Source organism: Taurulus bubalis (genome assembly GCF_910589615.1).
Source record: "Taurulus bubalis genome assembly, chromosome: 8".
Lineage (NCBI taxonomy): Eukaryota > Metazoa > Chordata > Actinopteri > Perciformes > Cottidae > Taurulus > Taurulus bubalis.
In genome coordinates this window covers 806,157-832,074 of record NC_136596.1, presented here as the reverse complement: position 1 = coordinate 832,074, position 25,918 = coordinate 806,157, and the positions used below count along the sequence as shown (strand labels likewise).

At 46.8% G+C, this 25,918-nt stretch overlaps 1 protein-coding gene across 1 annotated transcript; it reads left to right on the top strand.

Moving 5' to 3' along the window:
- Positions 1–1,361: 1,361 nt before the first annotated feature.
- c5 (complement component 5) lies at positions 1,362–25,918 on the top strand (the record flags this gene model as incomplete). Its single annotated transcript, XM_079222223.1, has 42 exons — positions 1,362–1,435; positions 2,286–2,481; positions 2,565–2,718; positions 9,148–9,218; positions 9,378–9,475; positions 9,888–9,970; positions 10,040–10,130; positions 10,210–10,318; positions 10,393–10,525; positions 11,037–11,152; positions 11,730–11,918; positions 12,210–12,413; positions 13,117–13,329; positions 13,496–13,645; positions 13,741–13,867; positions 14,089–14,154; positions 14,528–14,719; positions 14,868–14,952; positions 15,124–15,206; positions 16,204–16,343; positions 16,441–16,674; positions 16,757–16,817; positions 16,896–16,985; positions 17,493–17,705; positions 17,822–17,897; positions 17,996–18,155; positions 18,246–18,350; positions 19,448–19,619; positions 19,958–20,082; positions 21,060–21,140; positions 21,403–21,555; positions 21,632–21,694; positions 21,789–21,879; positions 22,213–22,252; positions 22,422–22,524; positions 22,599–22,673; positions 23,867–23,972; positions 24,353–24,436; positions 24,565–24,654; positions 25,254–25,346; positions 25,451–25,589; positions 25,780–25,918. The coding sequence occupies 42 exons, from the start codon at positions 1,362–1,364 to the stop codon at positions 25,916–25,918; spliced, it is 5,067 nt and encodes a 1,688-aa protein (XP_079078349.1).

The following is a 25,918-nucleotide window of genomic DNA, read 5'->3' as shown; positions in this document are numbered from 1 at the left end:
GGAGGTAGGAGGTAGGAAGCAGGAGGCAGGAGGCAGGAGACAGGAGGTAGGAGGCAGGAGGCAGGAGACAGGAGGTAGGAGGCAGGAGACAGAAGACAGGAGACAGGAGACAGGAGGCAGGAGGTAGGAAGTAGGAGACTGGAGGTAGGAGGCAGGAGACAGGAGGTAGGAGGCAGGAGACAGGAGGTAGGAGACAGGAGGTAGGAGGTAGGAGGCAGGAGACAGGAGACAGGAGGTAGGAGACAGGAGGTAGGAGGCAGGAGACAGGAGGTAGGAGACAGGAGGCAGGAGATACTGTGAGCCCTCTAGTGGGGTAATATGGTACTATGAGCTCTCTAGTGGGGTAATATGGTACTATGAGTTTTCTAGTGGGGTAATATGGTGCTATGAGTTTTCTAGTGGGGTAATATGGTACTATGAGTTTTCTAGTGGGGTAATATGGTACTTTGAGCCCTCTAGTGGGGCAATATGGTACTAACAGTGTTTCATTAAGGAGGCAGCTCATGTAGAAATGCTCCTGACGCCTCTGTGGTGTCAGGGTTCCCCCTGGTGGTTGGGTTTAGTGGTGCAAGTCCGTCACTTCCTGTCACACTGGGTTTAAAGGTCTCTTTGACTCCTCCTCTTCCTGTTCACCACTGTACGCGTGGAGGCTTCTTCTGCGGAAACATGAGACGTTCTACACAGAGAACACAGCAGTGATGTCAAATATATATATATTTATATATTAGTTTTTTTGTGTATAATTTACTCTGTAATTAAAAAGGATACATCATTATTTGTATCCTTTTATTTTTTTCTCATTCCTTTCCTGTTCATCACTCATGAATAAATATGCTATAATATGTACAACTACATATACAACTACATATATATATATATATATATATATATATATATATATATATATATATATATATATATATATATATACATATAATTTGCCTTCAATGTTTGATTTGGACTGAAAGTATATGAATAAACTCATATGGTAAAGCTTCTATTTGTATTTGTGTATCATTTACTTCTTCATAACTGTGAAGAACCTTCCTTTAGTATATATTCATGAACATATATATACAACATATATATAACATACATAACATATATATATATATATATATAAATATCTCACTAACTGTGACCTCAAATGAGCAACAGAGTCAACAACAGTGTTGAGTAAGAACAGAAAACACAGACTGAGTAAACTCACCTTTACACTCACACACACACACACACACACACACACACACACACACACACACACACACACACACACACACACACACACACATTGGTTGATCAATAACTCATAAAGCGTCCCTCAGCTCTTCGTCTGTCAGTGTTTCCTCGTCCTCGTCAGGATGAAGGTGTGTGTCCTCCTCATGTGTGTGTGTGTGTGTGAACTCAGCTGGAGGACGAGGGCCCAGTCCGGATCGTAAGTCACCTTCTGCCTCTTATCATTAATTATTGTGTTATTACCTTATTATTATTATCTTTGTATTATTAAAAGTGTTACTATGTCATTATTATTAATAGTATTATTATCTTTGTATTATTAACAATAGTATTATTATCTTATTATTATTAAAAGTGTTATTATGCCATTATTGTTAATAGTATTATTATATTGTTATTATTAATAATAGTATTATTATATTGTTATTATTAACAATAGTATTATTATCTTATTATTATTAAAAATGTTATTATGCCATTATTGTTAATAGTATTATTATATTGTTATTATTAATAATAGTATTATTATTAATAGTATTATTATCTTATTATTATTACAATTATTATTATCTCATTATTCTTAATAGTATTATTATATTTGTATTATTAATAGTATTATTGTATTTGCATTATTAATATTATTAGTATCTTCTTCTTAATAATAATAATTGTGGTGCAGTACTTGTAGATGAGATAAAATAAGATAATTCTTGGGGAAATTGCAGGATTACAGCAGCAGTGCACACAGAGACAGTAAATACAAAATCAAATATAAATAAACAGTAAACAGTAATAAAAACAGTCAAGAAGAATACAGTAGCAATATTAAATATACAGACGGAATAAAAAAGTATAAAAGTACTTAAATGTATTCATATTGCAGCAGATGAATGTGTTTGTGGTCTTGTTGTGCAGCCTGACAGCGGCGGGAGGGAAGGACTTTGGGTTCCTCTCCCTCAGTCCCTGTAGCTGCTCTCTGATTGGTCCTCTGAGTCAGCGGAGTAAAGGCGTGTCCCTGTAGCTGCTCTCTGATTGGTCCTCCCCCTCAGGTATCTGATCACGGCTCCTCTCTACCTGCGCCTCGACGCCGTGGAGACGGTTCTGCTGCAGCTGTTCGGGTTCCCCGGCGAGGTGACGGCCCACGTGTTCCTGAAGACCTCCATGGCTCCGGACCACGTGGTCCTGGCCCAGGAGGTCGTGACCCTCAACGCCCAGAACCACCACCAGGCCGCCGCCCGGGTCCAGGTGAGCCGCTGCACACGCAGGTGAGGTAGCGAGCCTCTTCTGAGGAGGCGTGGTCAACCACGGGTCTCTTCCTGTCTCTGCAGCTGCACCCGGGTCAGCTGGGGAAGAGCGTGAGTCATGTGATCCTGCACGTCCAATCAGCAGAGATCAACCAGCACCTGTCCGTGTCCGTCAGCCGCACCAACGGCTTCCTGTTCCTGCAGACCGACAAGCCGCTGTACACGCCCCGCCAGAGCGGTGAGACCCACAATGCACCAGCACCACAGAGCCTGGTGGCCCACAATGCACCAGCACCACAGAGCCTGGTGGCCCACAATGCACCAGCACCAGAGAGCCTAAACAACCATTTCATATATTACTTTATTAACATAAACAACATGTTAATATATTACTTTATTAACATAAACATGTTCATATATTACTTTATTAACATAAACATGTTCATATATTAATTTATTAACATAAACAACCTGTTCATATATTACTTTATTAACATAAACAACCTATTCATATATTAATTTATAAACATAAACAACCTGTTCATATATTACTTTATTAATATAAATAACCTGTTCATATGTTACTTTATTAACATAAACAACCTGTTCATATATTACTTTATTAATATAAATAACCTGTTCATATGTTACTTTATTAACATAAACAACCTGTTCATATATTACTTTATTAACGAGGTTGGAATAGAAATGAAAGAAGGAAAATGAAAGTTGTGCTGATGATTATTTACATGATCTGGTTTGTCTTCATGATCGTTTGTTCTCATGAACGACTGAATGATACGTCACTTTAATGTTGCCGCCGCAAGGAAGTGGTTCCTATGCTAAAGGAGATTAGTTTGGAAGCATTGAAGCTCCTTTCCTTTATTAAAGGAAGGTCCAGTGGTTCCTATGCTAAAGGAGATAAATTAGGAAGCATTGAAGCTCCTTTCAGAATCAGAATCAGAATCAGAAACCGTTTATTTGCCAGGAATGTTTACACAAATGAGGAATGTTTCTAGGTGAAAGGTGCATACATTAGACATGAGACAAACAACAATGACAATCAAGAACAGTGCAGTGATATTAAATCAAGTATAAGATAAAGTGCTCAGACAAACAGATCACGTGTATGTAAGTGTGTGTTAAGTGGCATGAGTGTTTAAATATGAAGTGTGCAGGGGAGTTACCGGTAAGAAGAAAGAAAAGGAAGAAGAAATAGTCCGAAAATAGTCCTGGTGGTGACAGAATCAGTCAGTGAGGGACCCGGGCTCTGTTGATGAGCCGGCTGCCGACGGGAAGAAACTGTTATTGTGGCGTGAGATCTTGGTCCTGATGGACTGTGAGGTCTTGGTCCTAATGGAGCATGAGGTCTTTGTCCTGATGGACTGTGAGGTCTTGGTCCTGATGGAGCGTGAGGTCTTTGACCTGATGGAGCGTGAGGTCTTAGTCCTGATGGAGCATGAGGTCTTTGACCTGATGGACTGTGAGGTCTTGGTCCTGATGGAGCGTGAGGTCTTGGTCCTGATGGAGCGTGAGGTCTTGGTCCTGATGGAGCGTGAGGTCTTGGTCCTGATAGACTGTGAGGTCTTGGTCCTGATGGAGCGTGAGGTCTTGGTCCTGATGGAGCGTGAGGTCTTGGTCCTGATAGACTGTGAGGTCTTGGTCCTGATGGAGCGTGAGGTCTTGGTCCTGATGGACTGTGAGGTCTTGGTCCTGATGGAGCGTGAGGTCTTGGTCCTGATAGACTGTGAGGTCTTGGTCCTGATGGAGCGTGAGGTCTTGGTCCTGATGGAGCGTGAGGTCTTGGTCCTGATAGACTGTGAGGTCTTGGTCCTGATGGACTGTGAGGTCTTGGTCCTGATGGACTGTGAGGTCTTGGTCCTGATGGAGCGTGAGGTCTTGGTCCTGATAGACTGTGAGGTCTTGGTCCTGATGGACTGTGAGGTCTTGGTCCTGATGGACTGTGAGGTCTTGGTTCTGATGGACCGTGAGGTCTTGGTCCTGATGGACTGTGAGGTCTTGGTCCTGATGCAGCGTGAGGTCTTGGTCCTGATGGTCCAGGGTGAGAGGGGTCAGCAACAATCTTTCTTGCTCGCTTCAGAGTCCTGGAAGCAAACAAGACCTGGAGGGACGGCAGATTGCAGCCAATCACCTCTCAGCAGAGCGGATGACGCCCTGCTGTCTGGCCTTGTCCTTGGCAGTGGCTGCAGTGTGCCAGACGGTGATGGAGGAGCAGAGGATGGACTCATTGATGGCAGTGTAGAACTGCACCATCATTTTCTTTGGCAGGTTGAATTTCCTCAGCTGCCTCAGGAAGAACATCCTCTGCTGGGCCTTCTCAGGGGGGGCAAGGGAAAGCTCCAAAATGTGTGCTAATTGTCAGTCATTTTTCATGGGGCCGCGTGCTAATCGTCAAAAATGTGACACGCCGTCTTCGATATTGCCGATTGGGAAAAAAAAGACAAACTGCACACATTAACATGGTGCCGATTGGGAACAAAACTGACGATTGTCCATCTGATTGACAAATGGGTCATAAAGGTGTGTTGAACTATGAAATCCTGCAGAGGGCGACTGTTGACAACTAATGGATCCTGTGACAGATGGGAACTATAGTGACAATAGGACTACAATATTTTGTTTAGTGCAAATGTGGGAGTGCATTGTGACATTTAGGGCCATTTGTGCCAATTGGCAAAAATATTCCTCAAATCATCTGAAAGTCCTTGAAAGTCATTGAATGACCTTGAAAAGCTTGAAAATGTTGGAAATTTGTGATTATTCCAAACTAATATTTTAAATCAGGTACGGTGGACAACAGAGGACTCTCTTCAAGGATCAGTTGGTTTTAACTAGCTAGCATACTGCTACCGGAAGTTAGCTTTCCAGAGGATCTACAGACTTGTGCTTTCAGTATGTCATTTAGGACATCCAGTGCAATGGTCCAACTAAGTTTCAAGCAGTTTTGAACTTTTTCTCTGGGATCTTTTGACCTTTGAAAGTGTGAATTTGGCTGTTTTTCGGGTTTTTTCAAAAAATGACAATTTGACTACATAAACATGGGCAAAATAGTTAGTCTAATTGTCACTGACTGTGACAATTGGGTCATTTTCGAACAATTGGGTCATTTTCAAAAGTGCATTTTTTGAAAAAGGCCTCTCAGAGGCCTTTCTCGACTCGAGTGAGATTTTGCTGGGTGCACTTGAAACACTTTAAAATCACTTTTTTACGTATGGTGGACAACAGAGGATGCTCTACTAGGGCCACTTGGTTTTAACTAGCTAGCATGCTGCTACCGGAAGTTAGCTTTCTAGAGGGTCTAGAGACTTGTGCTTTTAGAATCCTATTCAGGGCTTCCAGGACAATGGACCCATCCAGTTTCAAGCACTTTCAATCTTTTCTGAGGAGATATGAACCTTTGAAGGGGTGAAATTGGTGTTTTTGGGGGGTCTTTAAGCCACTCCCACGCAGCATTGCTAAGGGTTACAGAGCAACATCCAGCATGGTTGGACTCCATTTGGGAATGGCTACAACCTCAAAAAGAAAACTAAGCTCTAGCACGTTCAGAACAAAAAAAGCCCCGATCGGCCCAGACTCTTCAGGTGGTCTCAGGTTTGTTAAGTCTTACACGCTCTGCAAATCCTGGATTTCATGCAGCCAATTAAGCCTTTTGGTTGTTTTTAAGGGGATTTCACCCCATGATCTCATTGTAGGCCCTGTCCTGAGTGTCTGTGAGAAAAATGGGAGTTTATATATTAATATTTAGAAGATTATGGCCATTTTTGCACTTGTCAAAAAAGATCAAAGGGCAACGTCGTTAGGGTCGGGTTCGGGCCCTTAACTTGCAGCTTTTGGCCCCAGATTTGAGATTATGTATGTTAAGAAGCCCCTCTTTGAATGCACATCTCTAAGTGGTTTTAAAGTAATTAATTCGAATTAAAAGACTTTTTCAAGATTTTGCCATTGACGATTGGCATAATTTTGGGAGTTTGGCACCCAGCCAATTCCTTCTTGTGAATGTTTTAGAGGGGATTTCACCTCATGGCCTCATTGTAGGCACTGTCCTGAGTGTCTGTGAGAAAAATGGGAGTTTAAATATTAATATTTAGGGAATTATTGCAATTTTTACATTAACAAAATATAAGGGAATTGGGGTCAAATGTCACACTTTGGGCCTGTATTAGGGGGTCTTGCCTTGTAGCGTTTGACCCCAGATTTCAGGGTATGCATGTTGAGAAGCCCCTCTTTGAATAGGAAAAGAATGCACATCTCTAAGGTGATGTAAAGTAATTATTCTGAATTAAAAGACTGTTTTCAAGATTTCTCAATTGACAATTGAGCTAAATTTGAGTAAGGACTCAAGTATCCTTATAATTCAAAAAATGACAATTCAACTACATTAACATGGGCAAAATAGTTAGTCTAATTGTCAGACTGTGACAAATGGAGCAACTATTCCGCCCATGTTAATGTTGTCGAAACGTCATCTTTTAAGTAAGGAATTAAGAATCCTTATAATTCAAAAAATGACAATTCGACTACATTAACATTGGCAGAATAATTAGTAGAATTGTCCCTGTCTGTGACAATTGGGTCATTTCCAGACAATTGGGGGATTGTGCATTTTTTGAAAAAGGCCTTTCAGAGGCCTTTCTCGACTCGAGTGAGATTTTGCTGGGTGCACTTGAAACACTTTAAATTTTTTTACACAAAACTGGATTATGGTGGACAACAGAGAATGCTCTACTAGGGCCAGTTGGTTTTAATTAGCTAGCATGCTGCTACCGGAAGTTAGCTTTCTAGAGGGTCTGCAGACTTGTGCTTTTAGTATGTCATTTACGGCTTCCGGAGCAATGTTCCCACCAAGTTTCAAGCAGTTTGGACCTTTTTCTAAGGGAGTTTTTCACCTTTGAAAGTGTGAATTTGGGTGTTTTGGGGTTTTTTAAACCACTCCCGCGCAGTGTGGCTAAGGGCTAGCGTGGTATACAGTAAATGGTTGGAACCCATTTGATAGTGGCTACACCTTGAAAAAGAAAGCTATGCTCTGACATGTTTAGAAAAAAATGACCTTCAATCTGAACAATATTAACCCAATGACCTCATTGTAGATACTGTCCTGAGTGTCTGTGAGAAAAATGGGAGTTTAAATATTAATATTTAGGGAATTATTGCAATTTTTACATTAACAAAATATGAGGGAATTGGGGTCAAAGGTCACACATTGTGACTGTTTTGGAGGCCTTAACTTGTAGCTTTTGGCCCCAGATTTCAGGTTATGTATGTTGAGAATGCCCTCTTAATTTAGGAAAAGAATCCACATCTCTAAGTGGTTTTAAAGTAATTAATTTGAATGAAATGACTGTTAAATTGTCTTTTTTGAAATATAAGGATCATTGATTCCTTATTAAAGTGACAATTCGACTACATTAACATGGGCCGAATACTTAGTCTAATTGTCACTGACTGTGACAATTAGACTATTAAACTATTGAGCCCATGTTAATGTAGTCGAATTGTCATTTTTTGAATTGGAAGGATCATCGATTCCTTACAAAATGACAATTCGACTACATTAATGTGGGCCGAATTTTATTCTAACTGTCCCATGTATTTTTTTATCCATTTTTTACAATTTAACGCTGGTCCGAGATATCTACGTTTCGACGCTGTACGAGGAACGGCGGAGGAGATATGGGACTTTAAAATGTTTACGCGCGACCCGCCGGTCACTGCCATCAATTGTCACTTTTGTTCCCATTTGTCTTCCCCATTTGTCACTTTTGTTCCCAAATGGGAACCATTTTTGTTGCCAATTGTCACAGCCCAATTGTCACTTTTGTTCCCAATCGTCTTCGAGCCTTCTCCACCTGGTGGCAGGGTGCGAGATTGCGTTTTTTTGACCGAACTTTAAAAAATCGGCACGCGCTCTCCGTTGGTCCGATTCGGTCGGCGTTTGCCCGTCCCGAAGTCGAAGAGTCGAACTGGCCCGCCGCGAAACCCGCTTATTTTTAAAGGGTTCCTTTACGTCCGTTAGGAAGCCCCGAAAAAAAGCCCACTTGTCGTTTTTTCCGTAATGTTAACGTGTGCCAATCGTCATTTGAGTCATAGGGCCGGAGCTGATGTTCAGCTCCCACTTGAGGTCCTGGGTTAGGATGGAGTCCAGGAACATCAAGTTTATGTGATTACATAAACATTAACCTCGCCGTTACTTCTGGGCGGCCGTAACATTTCACTAGATCGTTAATAAGCACACTTTACAAAGTCAATAAAACACGCCTCTTCGTAACCCTACGAGCTTGTATTAGTCTAATAAAGTATTACCTTGGGTGTAGTACATTATAGTATATTAGTACCTGAACAATCCCAAAGCGGCCGGACTGTTTTTTTTTCCGTGCCTTTTTTCAACGTTGTTCGCCTGCGGCGGCTTCCGTGGTCATGAGGTTTCTTAGAACGCGTCACACGTCTTAAGCAGTTAATTACCCAGCATGCACCACTCTGACAATATTTAGGCATAAGGTTCTAACTTTTACATTGTTGAACCGAACAACACAGTTTTTTGACTGAAACTCCTTCCTAACATGCCAAGGCTTTGTTTTATTGTGATTTTCTGTGTGTGTGTGTGTGTGTGTGTGTGTGTGTGTGTGTGTGTGTGTGTGTGTGTGTGTAGTTAAAGTCAGGGCGTTCTCCCTGAACCAGGAACTGAAGCCGGCTAATCGCAGCGTCTTCCTGACCTTCAAGGTGTGAAACGACCTTCAGCCTCATGTTGACATCTTTGTACCAGAATCAGACACTGACATCCTCTCTTTTCTCTTCTCTCTTCCTCTTCTTCCTCCTCCTCCTCCTCCTCCTCTTCCTCCTCCTCCTCTCCTCTTCCTCCTCCTCCTCTTCCTCTCACAGGACCCTGATCAGGCCTCAGTGGACATCGTGGAAATGTTCGATGTAAATAATGGAATCCCGTCGATGCAAAACCCGTTTAAGATCCCCGTGAAACCAAAGTGAGTGAACTTACTACTGAGATTCATGTGTTCATGTGTTCATGTAATTCATGTGTTCATGTGATTCATGTTATCATGTGATTCATGTGATTCATGTGTTCATGTGATTCATGTGTTCATGTGGTCATGTGATTCATGTGTTCATGTGGTTCATGTGTTCATGTGATTCATGTTATCATGTGATTCATGTGATTCATGTGTTCATGTGGTTCATGTGTTCATGTGATTCATGTGTTCATGTGGTTCATGTGATTCATGTGTTCATGTGATTCATGTGGTTCATGTGGTCATGTGATTCATGTGTTCATGTGGTTCATGTGTTCATGTGATTCATGTTATCATGTGATTCATGTGATTCATGTGTTCATGTGGTTCATGTGTTCATGTGATTCATGTGTTCATGTGGTTCCAGGTTGGGGATTTGGAGCATCGAAGCTTCTTACTCTGATGATTTCACGACGGCAGCGAGAGTCGACTTTGAAGTGAAGGAATACGGTAATAACCACTTCATCACCATCAGGTAACGTTCACATGAATAAAGGTTAAACCACCAACTGCTCCCAGTTCTCCCCAGTTTCCACATCCACCTGGAACCTCAAGCTAACTTCGTTAGCTACGGAAGCTTCAGCCGCTTCACCTTCAAGGTGTCGGCCAGGTGAGGCACCGGCTGACGTCCTGTTCAGGAACCCAGAGCTCAGGCTTCCTCCAGGTGTAACCAGGTGCACCTGTTGCAGGTACATCCACGGAGCGCCGGTGGCTCAGGGGGAAGTGTTCCTGCGCTACGGCTACGTTAGCGGCAAGGACGCGGCGGTCATCCTGCCCAGTTCGGTCCAGAAGGAGAGAGTAAGAGTTCTTATAGAAAGTCCTCGTATTCTTAATATTTATATATATTCATGTACTTATTCTGTGTCCTTCAGTTGTCGTCGACAGGTGAAGTGGTCGTGACAGTGAACATGGAGCAGGTCCTCTCCAAACACGATGGACCAAAAGACCTCAACAGTCTGGTGGGGAAGTACCTGTACATCGCTGTGCTGCTGCAGGAGGACACAGGTACACGCCCTGAGGCTTCAACCGGAGATTAGAGGAATGGAACATTACTTAAGGTCTTAAACCTGACATGTAGAGTCTTAAACCTGACATGTAGAGTCTTAAACCTGACATGTACAGTCTTAAACCTGACATGTAGAGCCTTAAACCTGACATGGAGAGTCTTAAACTTGACATGTAGAGCCTTAAACCTGACATGTACAGTCTTAAACCTGACATGTACAGTCTTAAACCTGACATGGAGAGTCTTAAACCTGACATGTACAGTCTTAAACCTGACATGTACAGTCTTAAACCTGACATGTACAGTCTTAAACCTGACATGTACAGTCTTAAACCTGACATGTAGAGCCTTAAACCTGACATGTACAGTCTTAAACCTGACATGTACAGTCTTAAACCTGACATGTAGAGCCTTAAACTTGACATGTACAGTCTTAAACCTGACATGTACAGTCTTAAACCTGACATGTAGAGCCTTAACCCCCCCGCACTCCCCCTCCCCGTCTCTCAGGTGGGATCACTCAGGAGGCGGAGTTTGCTGCAGTAAAGTTTGTCAAATCACCTTACAGCCTGAGCCTGGTGTCCACGCCCCCTTTCATCAAACCTGGACTTCCTTACAACATCCAGGTGAGTCCAGACCGTCACACCTGCTGCACCTGCTGCACCTGCTGTACCTGCTGTACCTGTTGCACCTGCTGCACCTGTTGCACCTGCTACACCTGCTGTACCTGCTGCACCTGCTGTACCTGCTGCACCTGTTGCACCTGCTGCACCTGTTGCACCTGCTGCACCTGCTGCACCTGCTGTACCTGTTGCACCTGCTGCACCTGTTGCACCTGTTGCACCTGCTGCACCTGTTGCACCTGCTGCACCTGTTGCACCTGCTGTACCTGCTGCACCTGCTGCACCTGCTGCACCTGCTGTACCTGTTGCACCTGCTGCACCTGCTGCACCTGTTGCACCTGCTGCACCTGCTGCACCTGCTGCACCTGTTGCACCTGCTGCACCTGCTGCACCTGCTGCACCTGTTGCACCTGTTGCACCTGCTGCACCTGTTGCACCTGCTGCACCTGTTGCACCTGTTGCACCTGTTGCACCTGCTGCACCTGCTGCACGTGCTGCACCTGCTTCACAGTCGCTGCTTCACGTTCAGAGGAACGCTTGGGTCAAGACTCAAAGTCAGTGATCTATGATTGGTCTGCAGGTGCTGGTGAAGGATCACCTGGACAAACCGGTGAACCGGGTTCAAGTGCGTCTGGTGGAGCGACGGCTGTTCACACAGGCGACGCAGAGCGAGGAGCTGATCTGTACCTACAGCGCCGACAGCCAATCAGACGGCCTCGCTGTCTTCATCTGCAACACGCCCAGAGAAGGGATCAGAGCAGTGCTGAAGGTGAGGAGGAGGAGGAAGATGAGGAGGAGGAGGAGGAGGAGGAAGACGAGGAGGAGGAGGAGGAAGAGGAGGAGGAGGAGTTTTAGCTCACGTCTCATTCATTAGTGTTTGTTGTTGTTGTTTATGTGTTGATGTTTCCATGTTTGAGTTGTTTTTACCTTTGAATGTTAACGTGTTTACTTGTTGTCTTCTTCCTGTTGTTTAGTTGTGCAATGTTTACTTATTGTTTACATGTTGTTGACATGCTGTTTTTGTTGTTGTTTACTTGTTGTCTTCCTGTCCTGGACACAGTTTCAGACGGCGGACTCCGCCCTCCCAGCAGCCAGTCAGGCCAGCCTGAGTCTGGAGGCGTCGGCCTACCATTCCCCGAGCCGGCGCTACCTGTACATCGACCCCCCGCTGCCCGGGGGCGGCCTGGTGGTCGGGCACTTTGCCAACGTGCAGGTGTACTCGGCGATGCCCACATACGTGCCCGTCAGAGCGCTTAGCTACCTGGTGAGGACGCGCAGCAGACGGTGACGACGTCATGTTTGTCCTGCTGCCGTAGTTACCTACCCTTATGCCCCTCCCCTCCGACTATGCTCCTCCCACTATGCCCCTCCCCTCCGACTATGCTCCTCCCACTATGACTCACCCCTCCTCTTATGCCCCTCCCCTCCCGCTATGCTCCTCCCACTTTGCTCCTCCCACTATGCCCCTCCCCTTGCACGATGCCCCTCCCATATGCTCCTCCCACTATGCCACTCCCACTATGCCACTCCCACTATGTCCCTCCCCTCCCACTATGCTCCTCCCCTATGCCCCTCTCACTATGCCCCTCCCCTCCCCATGTGCTCCTCCCACTATGCCCCTCCCCTCCCACTATCCTCCTCCCACTGTCCCTCCCCTCCCACTATGCTCCTTCCCTATGCTCCTCCCCTATGCTCCTCCCACTATGCCCCTCCCCTCCACTATGCTCCTCCCACTATGCCCCTCCCCTATGCTACTCCCACTATGCCCCTCCCCTATGCTACTCCCCTATGCTCCTCCCACTATGCCCCTCCCCTATGCCCCTCCCATTATGCCCCTACCCTATGCTACTCCCACTATGCCCCTCCCCTATGCTCCTCCCACTATGCTCCTCCCACTATGCTCCTCCCCTATGCTCCTCCCACTATGCTCCTCCCCTATGCCCCTCCCCTATGCCTCTCCCCCCCAGGTGCTCTCCAGAGGGAAGGTGGTGGGCTTCGGCAGCCAGAAGTTTGTCTCCAGCGGTGACAGCAAGCAGGCGGTGAGCTTCGAGGTGACGGTTGCCATGGTGCCGTCCGTCCGGCTGCTGGTCTACTACATCCTGTACGGGGGCGGAGTCAACGAGCTGGTGGCCGACTCCGTGTGGCTGGACGTCAAGGACAAGTGTGTCAACGGGCTCCAGGTACACACACACACACACATACACACACACACCCCTATTTTTGTCTCACAAAATAATCCCAAAGTAACTCATAAGAGTATTGATACGAGCACCAGTATCAGTAGTGTGTGTGTGTGTGTGTGTGTGTGTGTGTGTGTGTGTGTGTGTGTGTGTGTGTGTGCGTCAGACCGATCTGTCGCATCACAGTCGAGTCTACAAACCAAAGGAAAAACTCCACCTGGACATCCGGACAAATCAGGACGGGCTGGTCGCCCTGTCTGCGGTTGACTCCGCCCTCTACGCGCTGAGACCCAACTACAGGGACCCGGTTACGCAGGTACGTCCCACTGCAGCTGCAGGGGCGAGTCCTTTACGCGTGTATTTATATACTAGTAGTGGAACGGCAGTAACAGGAAGTACGGTGGCCTGCAGGTTCTGCGTCACCTGGAGCAAAGTGACCTGGGCTGCGGTGGCGGCGGCGGCAGAGACGGCGCAGACGTCTTCCGATTGGCCGGCCTCACCTTCATCACCAACGCCAACGCCCAGCCATCAACCAGCAGTACGCCCATCAATCAATCAATCAATCAATCAATGACCAATGTCCGTCAGAGATTTGGAAGTGGTTTGATTAATGTGTGTGCGTGTATTTATGTAATGTGTGTGTGTGTGTGTGTGTGTGTGTGTGTGTGTGTGTGTGTGTGTGTGTGTGTGTGTGCGTGTGTGTGTGTGTGTGTGTGTGTGCGTGTGCGTGCGTGTGCGTGCGTGTGTGTGTGTGTGCAGTCGTAGCGTGCACGGCAGCCGTGCGTGCAAAGCGAGCTCTGACTGAAGAGGAGAAGGCAAAGAAAGGTGAGACTCCACCTGTCACTCGTTTCTTTGGAGGTCGTTTCCTCTTTCCTGTTGAGACGTTGGTCTGCACACAGTACAAGTATTAAAGAAGTGTTCAAGGTTACTAGTGCTCAAATGTATAAGTTTACAAGTGTACAAAATGAAGCTGTCAAACAGCCCTGTTCTATGTTGTGACTCTGGACCGGAGACATGACATCATGACACCAGCAGGTAACGGTGATGTCATGACACCAGCAGGTAACGGTGATGTCATGACACCAGCAGGTAACGGTGATGTCATGACACCAGCAGGTAACGGTGATGTCATGACACCAGCAGGTAACGGTGATGTCATGACACCAGCAGGTAACGCTGTGTCTCTCCGTCTGTCCAGTGAGGAGCTATGGGCACCTGAAATCCTGCTGTGAACAGGGCATGAAGTACATCCCAAAGAGTGTGACCTGCCATCAGTTCGCTCTGCAGAGTTTCAGGAAACACCCTCGTTGTGGAAAGGTCTTCACAGAATGCTGTGAGTTCCTCCAGCAGAACATAGACCAGAACCAGGACCTCATCCTGGGACGCCACGGTCAGTCCTGAAAACAACACCTGTCTTCTTTATGAACGTTTTATTGTGTAAGGGCATCAGAGATAATGGTGTGTGTGTGTGTGTGTGTGTGTGTGTGTGTGTGTGTGTGTGTGTGTGTGTGTGTGTGTGTGTGTGTGTGTGTGTGTAGCGATGGGTGCAACCTTCGACGTTGCTCCTTCTCTGGTCCGGAGCTACTTTCCAGAGAGCTGGATGTGGGAGGTGCAGCGTGTCAGGTGAAACAAATCAAGCGCACCCGTAAATCTGTTCGTTTGGACCAGGAGAATACCTTAAAGCTGCATCCTCTCTTCTGACCACCAGGGGGCGACTCCTCTGGTCTCTATATCTTGTCTCTATGCTTCCTGTACCGAGGACGTCTCTGACCGTCTCTGTCTCTGTGTCCTCAGTTCTGGCCGGTTGTCGGCCATCAGAACTCTTCCAGACTCTCTCACCACCTGGGAGGTCAAGGCCGTCGGCGTGTTCCAGAATGGTGAGCTCATCTTCTCCTCCTTCTTTTATTACGTCTTTTCTCCCATTTGCTCCTTTCCTTCCTTTCTTCAGCCCCTCTTTCCAGTACCAGTGTAAGTATTTATCTGGTTGAACTGCTTCATGAACCGCTTCAGGATCAGGTCCACGTAGACGTCTGATCTGACAGTGGGAGTTCTCTACTGGTGTTTGTGCCCCAGTGACCCTGAGAGTGTTGTTGTTGGGGCAATAGCTCCTGGTAGGGGATCCCAGGGCAAAGAGTCGTCGGGTCCTTCTGGTGCTGAACCTTGGATGGGAGTAGCCGACGGGCGTCTGGACCCACGGGGCCCGGCCAGCAGCCCCGGTACCGCAGACGAGCTCTAGGGAGTTGGAAGGTCACCTCTCTGGCTTGGAAGGAAGTGGATCTGGTGAGGGAGGCGTAGCGGTACCAACTAGATACAGCACCGGTTCTGAAGTTGCTGGACACCGACTGAGGACTCAATAGTTCTGCTGAGGGACTTCAAGGCTCATCCGGGTCCCGATGGAGAGACCTGGAGGGAGGAGCCTGATCAGAACCCACGTGGATCTTTGTTGATGGACTCGTGTTGGAGCACAGAGCGGCTCACAACCGAACCCGCAGTGACGATCCAGAAGGGAAAGCCGGGAGGACCGCGGACCAGAACGGTGATTTGGTCAAGCGGTGGAACCGATGGGAACCCTTTGAGGATCTCCTGAACCCGACCAGTAGGTCCTGCTGGAGGAAGATTCGGGTGACGGGTGATCCTGGCAGACGGTGTTGAGGGAGTAGAAAGCTCCTTAGGGGCCGGGGGTTGAACCTCCGATTCAGGAGGAGCATAGTGGACTCTGTCCTGGTCCTGGACCAGTGGACCAGATCCAGGCTCTTACAGGTCTGTTGAGGGTCTTGGGAATTTGCATGTCTTCAGGTGTGTGTTGGTCTCTACAGGTGTGTTGTGTGTCTCCAGGTGTGTGTTGGTCTCTACAAATGTGTTGTGTGTCTCCAGGTGTGTGTGTAACCGAGCCGCTGCAGGTGCAGGTGGTCCTCCCCCTCAGTGTGGAGGTGCCCCTCCCTTACCAGGTGATCAGAGGGGAGCAGGTGGAGCTGAAGGGATCCGTCTACAACCAGCAGGACGACGCCGTCATGGTAACAACCCAGTACTACATGTCCCATGATCCTTTGCCTCGTTTAGTGTCCTGCTAGCTCTTCCTCCTCCATTTTGCTTCCTCCTCCTCCTCCTCAGTACTGTGTGACGCTGACGGCACCCCCTGCTGTTTGCCTGGAGCAGTCCCGCCCTGCCCCCGGGGGGGCGGGGCTTAGGTCCACTTCCTGCAGCTGGAGGGCGCTGGCAGCGGGCGCCGTGGGGGAGGTGACCTTCACCCTGCTGGGTCTGGAGCCCGGAGACCACCTCCTGACCTTCAGCCTGAAGACCCGCCAAGGAGGACGGGATGTCCTGGAGAAGAAGCTGAGGGTTGTGGTGCGAGAAGACATCCGTTATGTAAAGATTTCACCAAAACCCCAAACCGTGAACTTTCAGTGAGTCGTGTTTGTGTTTGCAGCCGGAAGGAGTGAAGAAGGAACAGCTTTCTGGAGGCCGCCTGGACCCTCAGGGCCTCTACGGTACTGACCTCTGATCAGCAGCTCTGTGACCTCTGATCAGCTGCTCTGTGACCTCTGATCAGCTGCTCTGTGCTGCAGGTTCAGAGAAGAGGACGGTGGAGGTGAAGAACACGCCGCCGGCCAACGTGGTGCCCAACACGGCAGTGGAGAGGACGCTGAGCATCAACGGTGAGGAGGTTCAGAAGAATACAGATACGAAAGATGGCGATAGAATAAAAAAACAAGATGGCGACCGACAAAAAACAAGATGGCGACGGCCAAAATGCTGAACTCAAGGCTTCCAAACCGTAGTCCACAAACAAATGGGGACGTCGCGTTTAGTGTTGAACTAAAGCAGCCTGTCGCCCCCTGTGGTCAGCCAGTGTAACTACACTTTTAAAAAGCGGAAACTTAATTATCTTCGCAACCACATGGTTGATTAACTTCATTTAAATTGCTACAATAGCGTACCCCTTGTGAGAAGATACTGATGGTAAACAAAAGAGTAACCGTTAAGTTAAGTACTTACGTAACTCTGTAAACCTGCCGAGGCGACCGTAACGTTTCACTCCCCTTTCGCCCCCTGTGGCCAGCCAGTGTCGCTACACATTGTGATATTCAGTGTTTGACTAGAGCAGCTGTCGCCCCCTGTGGCCAGCCGGTGTCACTACACGCTCTGTGTGTGTTTCGTCCCAGGTGAGGTCCTCGGCGACGTCCTGTCGGTGATGCACAGCCCCGAAGGCCTCCGGCAGCTCATCAACCTGCCGGCTGGGTCGGGCGCGGCGGCGCTGGGCGGCGTGCTGCCCCTGGCCCAGGTGTACCAGTACCTGGAGGTCACGAGGAGCTGGGACGTCCTGGGAGGATCGGTCCAGAAGAAGTCTGCAGACCTGAGGCAGAAGATCAGAGAGGGTGAGGAGACGCTGATGGAGGCCTGAGGACGGCCACTTCCTGTTGACTTACTGTGTGTGTGTGTGTGTGTGTGTGTGTGTGTGTGTGTGTGTGTGTGTGTGTGTGTGTGTGTGTAGGTCTGGTCAGTATCAGTTCATTCAGAGGGAAAGACTCCAGCTACAGCATGTGGCTGAAGAGAGAGCCCAGCACCTGGTGACAACACACACACAATATACAATAAATGGGTTTACAATATATATAAATAGATAAATGTTTGTTAACCTAAACTACCCTCACCCCCCGGTCTTCAGGCTGACAGCCCTGGTGGTGAAGACCCAGTCTGTGGTGGACCCGGTGGTCTCTGTAGACCACCAGACTCTGTCAGAGTCCATATCCTGGTTGATCCGCAGCGCTCAGCAGCCAGACGGGTCCTTCACCGAGAAGTCCTCCTACCGGCCCAACAGAGTGATGGTCAGCTCCTCCTCCTCCTCCTCCTCCTTCTCTTCCTCATTGCCGTGACTCAGCTGTGCTCTTTGTGTGCTGCGTTCTGATTGGCCGCAGGCTGCAGGGGCGGCTGCTGTGGACCAATCGGTGTACCTGACGTCCTTCGCGCTGATCGCGTTACACAAAGCCACGAAGATCCAGGACCGCATCCTGCAGCTCCAGGTGAGCACCTTCATCCTCCTCCTCTTCCTCCTCCTTCTCCTCTTCCTCCTCTTCATCATCTTTTACATTGCATTTTATTTAGCTGTCGAGTGTCACACGAGGTTCCTGGCAGTCGAGCCAACACTGAGTTGTTGAAGGTCATAGTGAGAGCCTATTTCCTGCAAGGGAAAGTAGTTCAGTCTCGTCAGGGTTAATGTTCAGGTGCTGTGTGGACATCCACATGTCAGTCAGACAGCAGAGATTCGTGCTGCTACCTGTGTTTCTGATTGGCAAAACGAGAGGATCAGTTGGGTGTCATCAGCATAGATATGGTAGGAAAAGACATGCGAGCGAATGACAGAGCCGAGAGAGTTGGTGTACAGAGAGAAGAGGAGAGGACCCAGGACGGAGCCTTGAGGGACCCCAGTAGTGAGAGGACAAGGTTCAGACACAGATCCTCTCCAAGTTACCCGGTAGGTGGTCGTTGAGGTAGGATGACAAGAGGGAGAGAGCAGAGCCTGAGATACCAAGATCCTGGAGGGAGGAGATAAGGATCTGGTGGTTCACTGTGTCAAAGGCAGCAGAAAGGTCCAGAAGGATAAGGACAGAGGAGAGAGAGGCTGCTCTAGCAGTGTGAAGCTGCCCAGAGACAGCAAGGAGGGCAGTCTCTGTTGAGGCCTTGAATCCAGACTGGTGAGGGTCCAGAAGGTTGTTCTGGTCTCTGTTGAGGCCTTGAATCCAGACTGGTGAGGGTCCAGAAGGTTGTTCTGGTCTCTGTTGAGGCCTTGAATCCAGACTAGTGAGGGTCCAGAAGGTTGTTGTGGTCTCTGCTGAATAGGAAGGAGAGAGACAGGTCTGTAGTTGTTGACTTCAGACGGGTTGAGAGAGGGTTTCTTCAGGAGAGGATTAACTCTCCTCTTCTTCATCCTCATCTTCTTCCTCCTCCTCTTCCCCCTCTTCCTCCTCTCCATCCATCTTCCTCCTCCTCCTCCTCCTCCTCCCCCCGACACCTGTTGGTCTTGGGAGCCCAGACCCGGGTCGATGCCCACAAGGCTCCAGGGTCCCTGAGCCTCTAACTCCTCCACCTCCGTAACCTTTAGCTCTTCTTCTCTCTCTAGTCCCACGATGACAGCATGAAGTCTGCAGCACACTACATTTCCCAGCATGCCCTGGGAGTGAGGAGTGTGTATGTGCGTGCGGTGGCGACCTACGCGCTGACCCTTCACGACCCCGACAGCATGGCGGCCTCCGAGCTGCTCGGCAGTCTGGAGAAACAGGCTCGGGACAAAGGTGCGCTTGTTTTAGTGGAGAAGAAGAGTTAATCACAGACGTGTGTGTATATATATATATATAAATATACATAAATATATATATATATATATATATATATATATATATATATATATATATATATATATATATATATATATTAATATATATATTAATATATATATATATATATATATTAATTATATGTGTATATATATATATATATATATATTAATTATATATATATATATATATATATATATATATTAATTATATGTGTATATATATATATTAATTATATGTGTATATATATTAATTATATGTGTATATATAAATATATATATTATGTGTGTGTACAGGTCACCCCGCTGTGCTCAGGTACTGGCAGGAGTCCAGCGTGACAGCTGATTGGCTGAAACCCGACCAATCCAGCGGCCTGACGGTGGAAACCACAGCGTACGTCCTGCTGACGGTGCTGCTGAAGGTTCTGTTTACTCTCATTGTTTACCAACAACGTGTTTACTCTCATTGTTTACCAACAACACTGTTCACTCTCATTGTTTACCAACAACGCTGTTCACTCTCATTGTTTACCAACAACACTGTTCACTCTCATTGTTTACCAACAACGTGTTTACTCTCATTGTTTACCAACAACGCTGTTCACTCTCATTGTTTACCAACAACACTGTTCACTCTCATTGTTTACCAACAACACTGTTCACTCTCATTGTTTACCAACAACACTGTTCACTCTCATTGTTTACCAACAACACTGTTCACTCTCATTGTTTACCAACATTGTTGTTCACTCTCATTGTTTACCAACAACGTGTTTACTCTCATTGTTTACCAACAACATTGTTCACTGTCATTGTTTACCAACAACGTGTTTACTCTCATTGTTTACCAACAACATTGTTCACTGTCATTGTTTACCAACAACGTGTTTACTCTCATTGTTTACCAACAACATTGTTCACTGTCATTGTTTACCAACAACGTTGTTCACTCTCATTGTTTACCAATAACGTTGTTTACTCTCATTGTTTACCAACAACGTGTTTACTCTCATTGTTTATTAATATTGATGTTTACTCTTGTAAAAATGGCCGACACCTTCATGTTTTTCCACTTCACTGATCCTGGACCACGGCTTGTTTACAGGACCTATGAAATATATATATATATAAATAGATTATTTTTATATTTATATTAAATATATATGTATTCATATTTATATATATATATTGTATACATATATATATATATAACAAATATGTATTTATTTTATATATATATATATATATATATATATATATATATATATATGTGTGTAGTGTGAGGTGTGCAGCTACACATGTATATAATAACATTATGTGCACATTAAATATCAGTGTTATGAAGGTGAATGCATATCCATGATCAATAATAATGATTATGGGATGTCTTGTGTTAAAGGGGAGGATCCCGTACGCCGGCCCCATCCTGTCCTGGCTGACCCAGGACCAGCACTACGGACAGGGCTTCTACTCCATGCAGGTACACACTCCTCCCTGGACTTCTATCTGTGTGAGGACATCCAAACATAATGCATTCTGTTCTGGAACCAGGTCCTACCTGAACCTGATCCTACCTGAACCTGGTCCTACCTGAACCAGGTCCTACCTGAACCTGGTCCTACCTGAACCAGGTCCTACCTGAACCTGATCCTACCTGAACCTGGTCCTACCTGAACCTGGTCCTACCTGAACCTGGTTCTCTCTCTCTCTCTCTCTCTCTCCCCCCCCCCCACCCCCCCCAGGACACGGTCCTGACCCTGGAGGCGGTGCTGGAGTACAGCCGGGTCGTCCCTCTGGCCGTCCTGAACCAGGACATCAGCGTCCGCTACCGCAGGAGAGGAGCGCTGGGCCGAGTGCAGCTGAGCCAGAGCCGGCCCGTGGCCACGCCCATCCAGGTGAGGGTGAGACAGGTGCAGGGAGACAGAGGGGGAGGGAGCCGGGTTAGTAACCTGTCTGTGTTTTGTGTCCCAGGTGACGCAGGATGATGACATCACCGTGTCCACAGGTTATGGGAAGGGCGTGTCCAACGTGAAGGTGGGTGTGGCTTAAAACAGAGTTTCCCTCCTTGTAAACGTCCCAGAATGCTTTGTAACTACCCAGAATGCTTTGTATCTCCCGCCCCCTCCAGATGAAGACCGTCTACTATGAGACCGCCTCCTCTGCTCTGAACTGCAACTTTGACCTCACCATCGAAGTGACGGGACCCGACACCTCCAGCGGTAAAGTTACTGTCTGTCTGCCTGTCTGTCTGTCTGATTACCTGTCTGTCTGTCTGTCTGTCTGTCTGTCTGATTACCTGTCTGTCTGTCTGCCTGTCTGTCTGTCTGTCTGATTACCTGTCTGTCTGTCTGTCTGATTACCTGTCTGTCTGTCTGATTACCTGTCTGTCTGTCTGTCTGATTACCTGTCTGTCTGTCTGATTACCTGTCTGTCTGTCTGTCTGTCTGACTGTCTACCTGTCTGTCTACCTCTCTACCTGTCTGTCTGTCTGTCTGCGTGTCTGTCTGTCTCTCTCTCTACCTGTCTCTCTACCTGTCTCTCTCTCTCCTCAGACCCTGCTCTCTCCTCTCCTCGCCTGGTCGCCTGTGCAAAGTGAGAGAACTGAATAATGAATCATTATTAAACGCCTTCATGTGAAGATTAACATGAATGTTTGTGTCACTTTATTTTGAAAGGTCTCTGCTTCCTGTGTCTCATTAGCATAGAGATGCATTGCTGCAGCTCAAAGGGATGATCATTGTTCATGGTTGGTGTTCTCCAGGTACAGACCTCCTGCTAACGAGCTCTCCACAGAGTCCAGCCTGACAGTGATGCAGATCCAGCTGCCGACAGGTGTGACGGGCTACCTGGAGGACCTGAGGCAGGTGAGCCTCGCCGGCCCTGAACGCATCCTTCCTGTTCTGAGTCTTCCAGGTGAAACTCAACCGCTGTGTTTCAGTTCAGAGACGGAGACGAGCCGATCATCTCTCACTATGAACTCCAAGGAAACACCGTGATCATCCAGATGGACTCTGTGAGTAACACAACAAGGACAACACAACAACAACACAACAACAACACAACAAGGACAACACAACAACAACACAACAACAACACAACAAGGACAACACAACAACAACACAACAACAACACAACAAGGACAACACAACAACACAACAACAACACAAGGACAACACAACAACACAACAACAACACAACAAGGACAACAACACAACAACACAACAAACAACACAACAAGGACAACACAACAACAACAACACAACAAGGACAACACAACAACAACACAACAACAACACAACAAGGACAACACAACAACACAACACAACAACACAACACAACAACACAACAACAACACAACAAGGACAACACAACAAGGACAACACAACAACAAACAACAAGGACAACACAACAACAACAACACAACAACAACACAACAACAACACAAGGACAACACAACAACACAACAACAACACAACAACAACAACACAACAAGGACAACACAACAACAACACAACAACAACACAACAAGGACAACACAACAACACAACAACACAACAACAACACAACAAGGACAACACAACAACACAACAACAACACAACAACACAACAACAACACAACAAGGACAACACAACAACACAACAACACAAGGACAACACAACAACACAACAACAACACAACAAGGACAACAACACAACAACACAACAACAACACAACAAGGACAACACAACAACACAACAACAACACAACAAGGACAACACAACAACACAACAACAACACAACAAGGACAAACCCTCACAGGTTCTTCTACTCCAGGTTTTCTTTTTATTTATTTATTTTGTGACATCCTGAGACGTAAAGAAGACGTGAGGCGGTTATGAAACACAAAGGAAACAGACAGCTTCTGAAAAACAAACGTTTTCTCTCTTTTTGGACAGAAAGACATGAAAATGCATTTTCATTTTTTCTCCATAACTCCAGGATAGAAAACTGAAGATTCTCTCGTCAACCAAATATTAATAAACTTAAACTATGAACCTTTCTTACGGCTCACTTTGGTGCGTTCAAGGACGCTCCGACATCACAGCGCTGACGCTCATCTGCCCACAAAGAGACAATCCGTTAAATGAAGTGAACGTGGACGCCATCCTGCAGGGTGTTTATTGTCTCGTTCTATTCGTGTCGGTCACTTCCTGTCTGGTTGCTAGGTTCCCTCGGACGTCTCCCTGTGCGTTGGTTTTCGGATCAGGACCGGGTTCAGGGTGGGTGGGGCCAGCAAGTCCCTGTTCAGCGTCTATGAGCCTCAGGACAAAGGTAAGTCATGGCCTGCTGTGCATCCTGGGATGTGTAGTCTTTATCAGGTATCTTTGTAGTTCTATAGTCGAGGAAGTCAAGTGTTGGAGTTCAAGATTATAATCCGAATTAAAACTGTAATTATGAGCGACTAATTTAACTAATGTTTAAAAAATGATGAGATTATGAGTTACAGTTTTCATTTCCTAAACCCAAGGTGTGTAGATAATAATCTATCTCGATCACATGGTCTCATTCGTCTGGGCGTGTTCAGCCTAGCTTAGCACAAAGACTAGCTCTGTGTGAAGAACAACAACTCTTAAACTCACTCTGCAGGATCTTTTTAAAACGTTGGATTGTTCCTTTAAATGTGACCAAGTGAGACGTCTTTTGTCCTGCAGGCAGTGAATGCACCAAACAGTTCTCCTACCAGCAGCAGAAGCTGCAGCGCCTCTGTGTGGACGACCAGTGTCAGTGCATGACAGGTAGCTCCTGCCTTGTGATTGGCTGAGATCAGCTGTATCCGTTACATGCTGACTGTTTGATGGTGTGTAAGTTGTTTATGTTTTTAAATGTACCCAGACATTAATAAGGTGTTGTTGTTGTTGTGTAGCTACGTGTGCGACCTTCAGAGGGAACGTCGATGTGACGCTGACGGCGACCAAACGTGTGAATGAGACCTGCAGGCCACACATCAAATACGGTGAGAATGTATTTAATTTATTCTGATGCTGAGCATCACGAAGAGAACATCTTGGTTTTGGTCTGTCGTCATCCTAGCAGAGACCTGTCAATCACCCTGTAGCCCCGCCCTAAAGCATCACGTGTCAATCACCTGTAGCCCCGCCCTAAAGCATCACGTGTCAATCACCTGTAGCCCCGCCCTAAAGCGTCCCCTGCTTTATGGTCTGTTTGACTCTAGATGACCATAATTTACTAAATGAACACCATGCTGTATTGAAGAAGACTTGAAACTAGAGATTGAGACATAAACTCATGTTTACAATGTTTACTGAGGGAATACATCAAGAGAAGTAGAGTCATTTATATAGACTTCTATACAACCAGAGGAGTCGCCCCCTGGTGGTCAGGAGAGAGACTGCAGCTTTAACACATGAAGCATAGACTTCTATACAACCAGAGGAGTCACCCCCTGGTGGTCAGGAGAGAGAATGCAGATTTAACACATAAAGCATAGACTTCTATACAACCAGAGTCATTTCCTCATAGACCGACAGGAGGAGAAGTCACAAATTTCGGAACTCTTATTCGACCTTCGTGACCTTTGTTTGTCTCCTGCAGCCTACAAGGTGACCGTGAAGTCTTCAGCAGCAGAAGGAGACTTTATGTCCTACACAGCCACCGTAGTTGAAGTCCTGAAGAACACAGATAAAGGTGAACATGGGTTCCTCATGCCTCACTCTGATTGGACGGAAACTAAGTCGTGTGACATCATGGGATGCCGTTACCTGGATCATGTTACTTTGCCTCTTTTGCAGAGCTTGAAGCGGTGAGTTCAGGGACAGATGTGGAGCTGGTAAAAAAGACCACCTGCAGCTCTGTTGACGTCCAGAACAACCAGCAGTACCTGGTGATGGGAGCCAGGGGGTCAGAGGTCACGCTGAGCCAGGGCTTCAAGTCAGTGTCTCTCTACCCCTCTCTAATCTGAACGTCTCCTCCTCCTCCTCCTTGTTCTAGTTCTTGTTCTTCCTCTTCCTCCTCTTCCTCTTCTTCCTCTTCCTCCTCTTCCTCTTCTTCCTCCTCCTCTTCCTCTTCCTCTTCCTCCTCCACTTCCTCATCCTCCTCACCTCCTGGTCTTGTCCTGCAGGTACCGCCTCCCTCTGGACTCTGATGCTCTGGTGGAGTTGTGGCCGTCAGCTTGTAGTTCTCCTGAGTGTTCGGACTACATTTCCCATCTGGAGGACTTTGCGCTGGAGCTGCAGTTGGCCAGCTGCCCCGCCTCATAA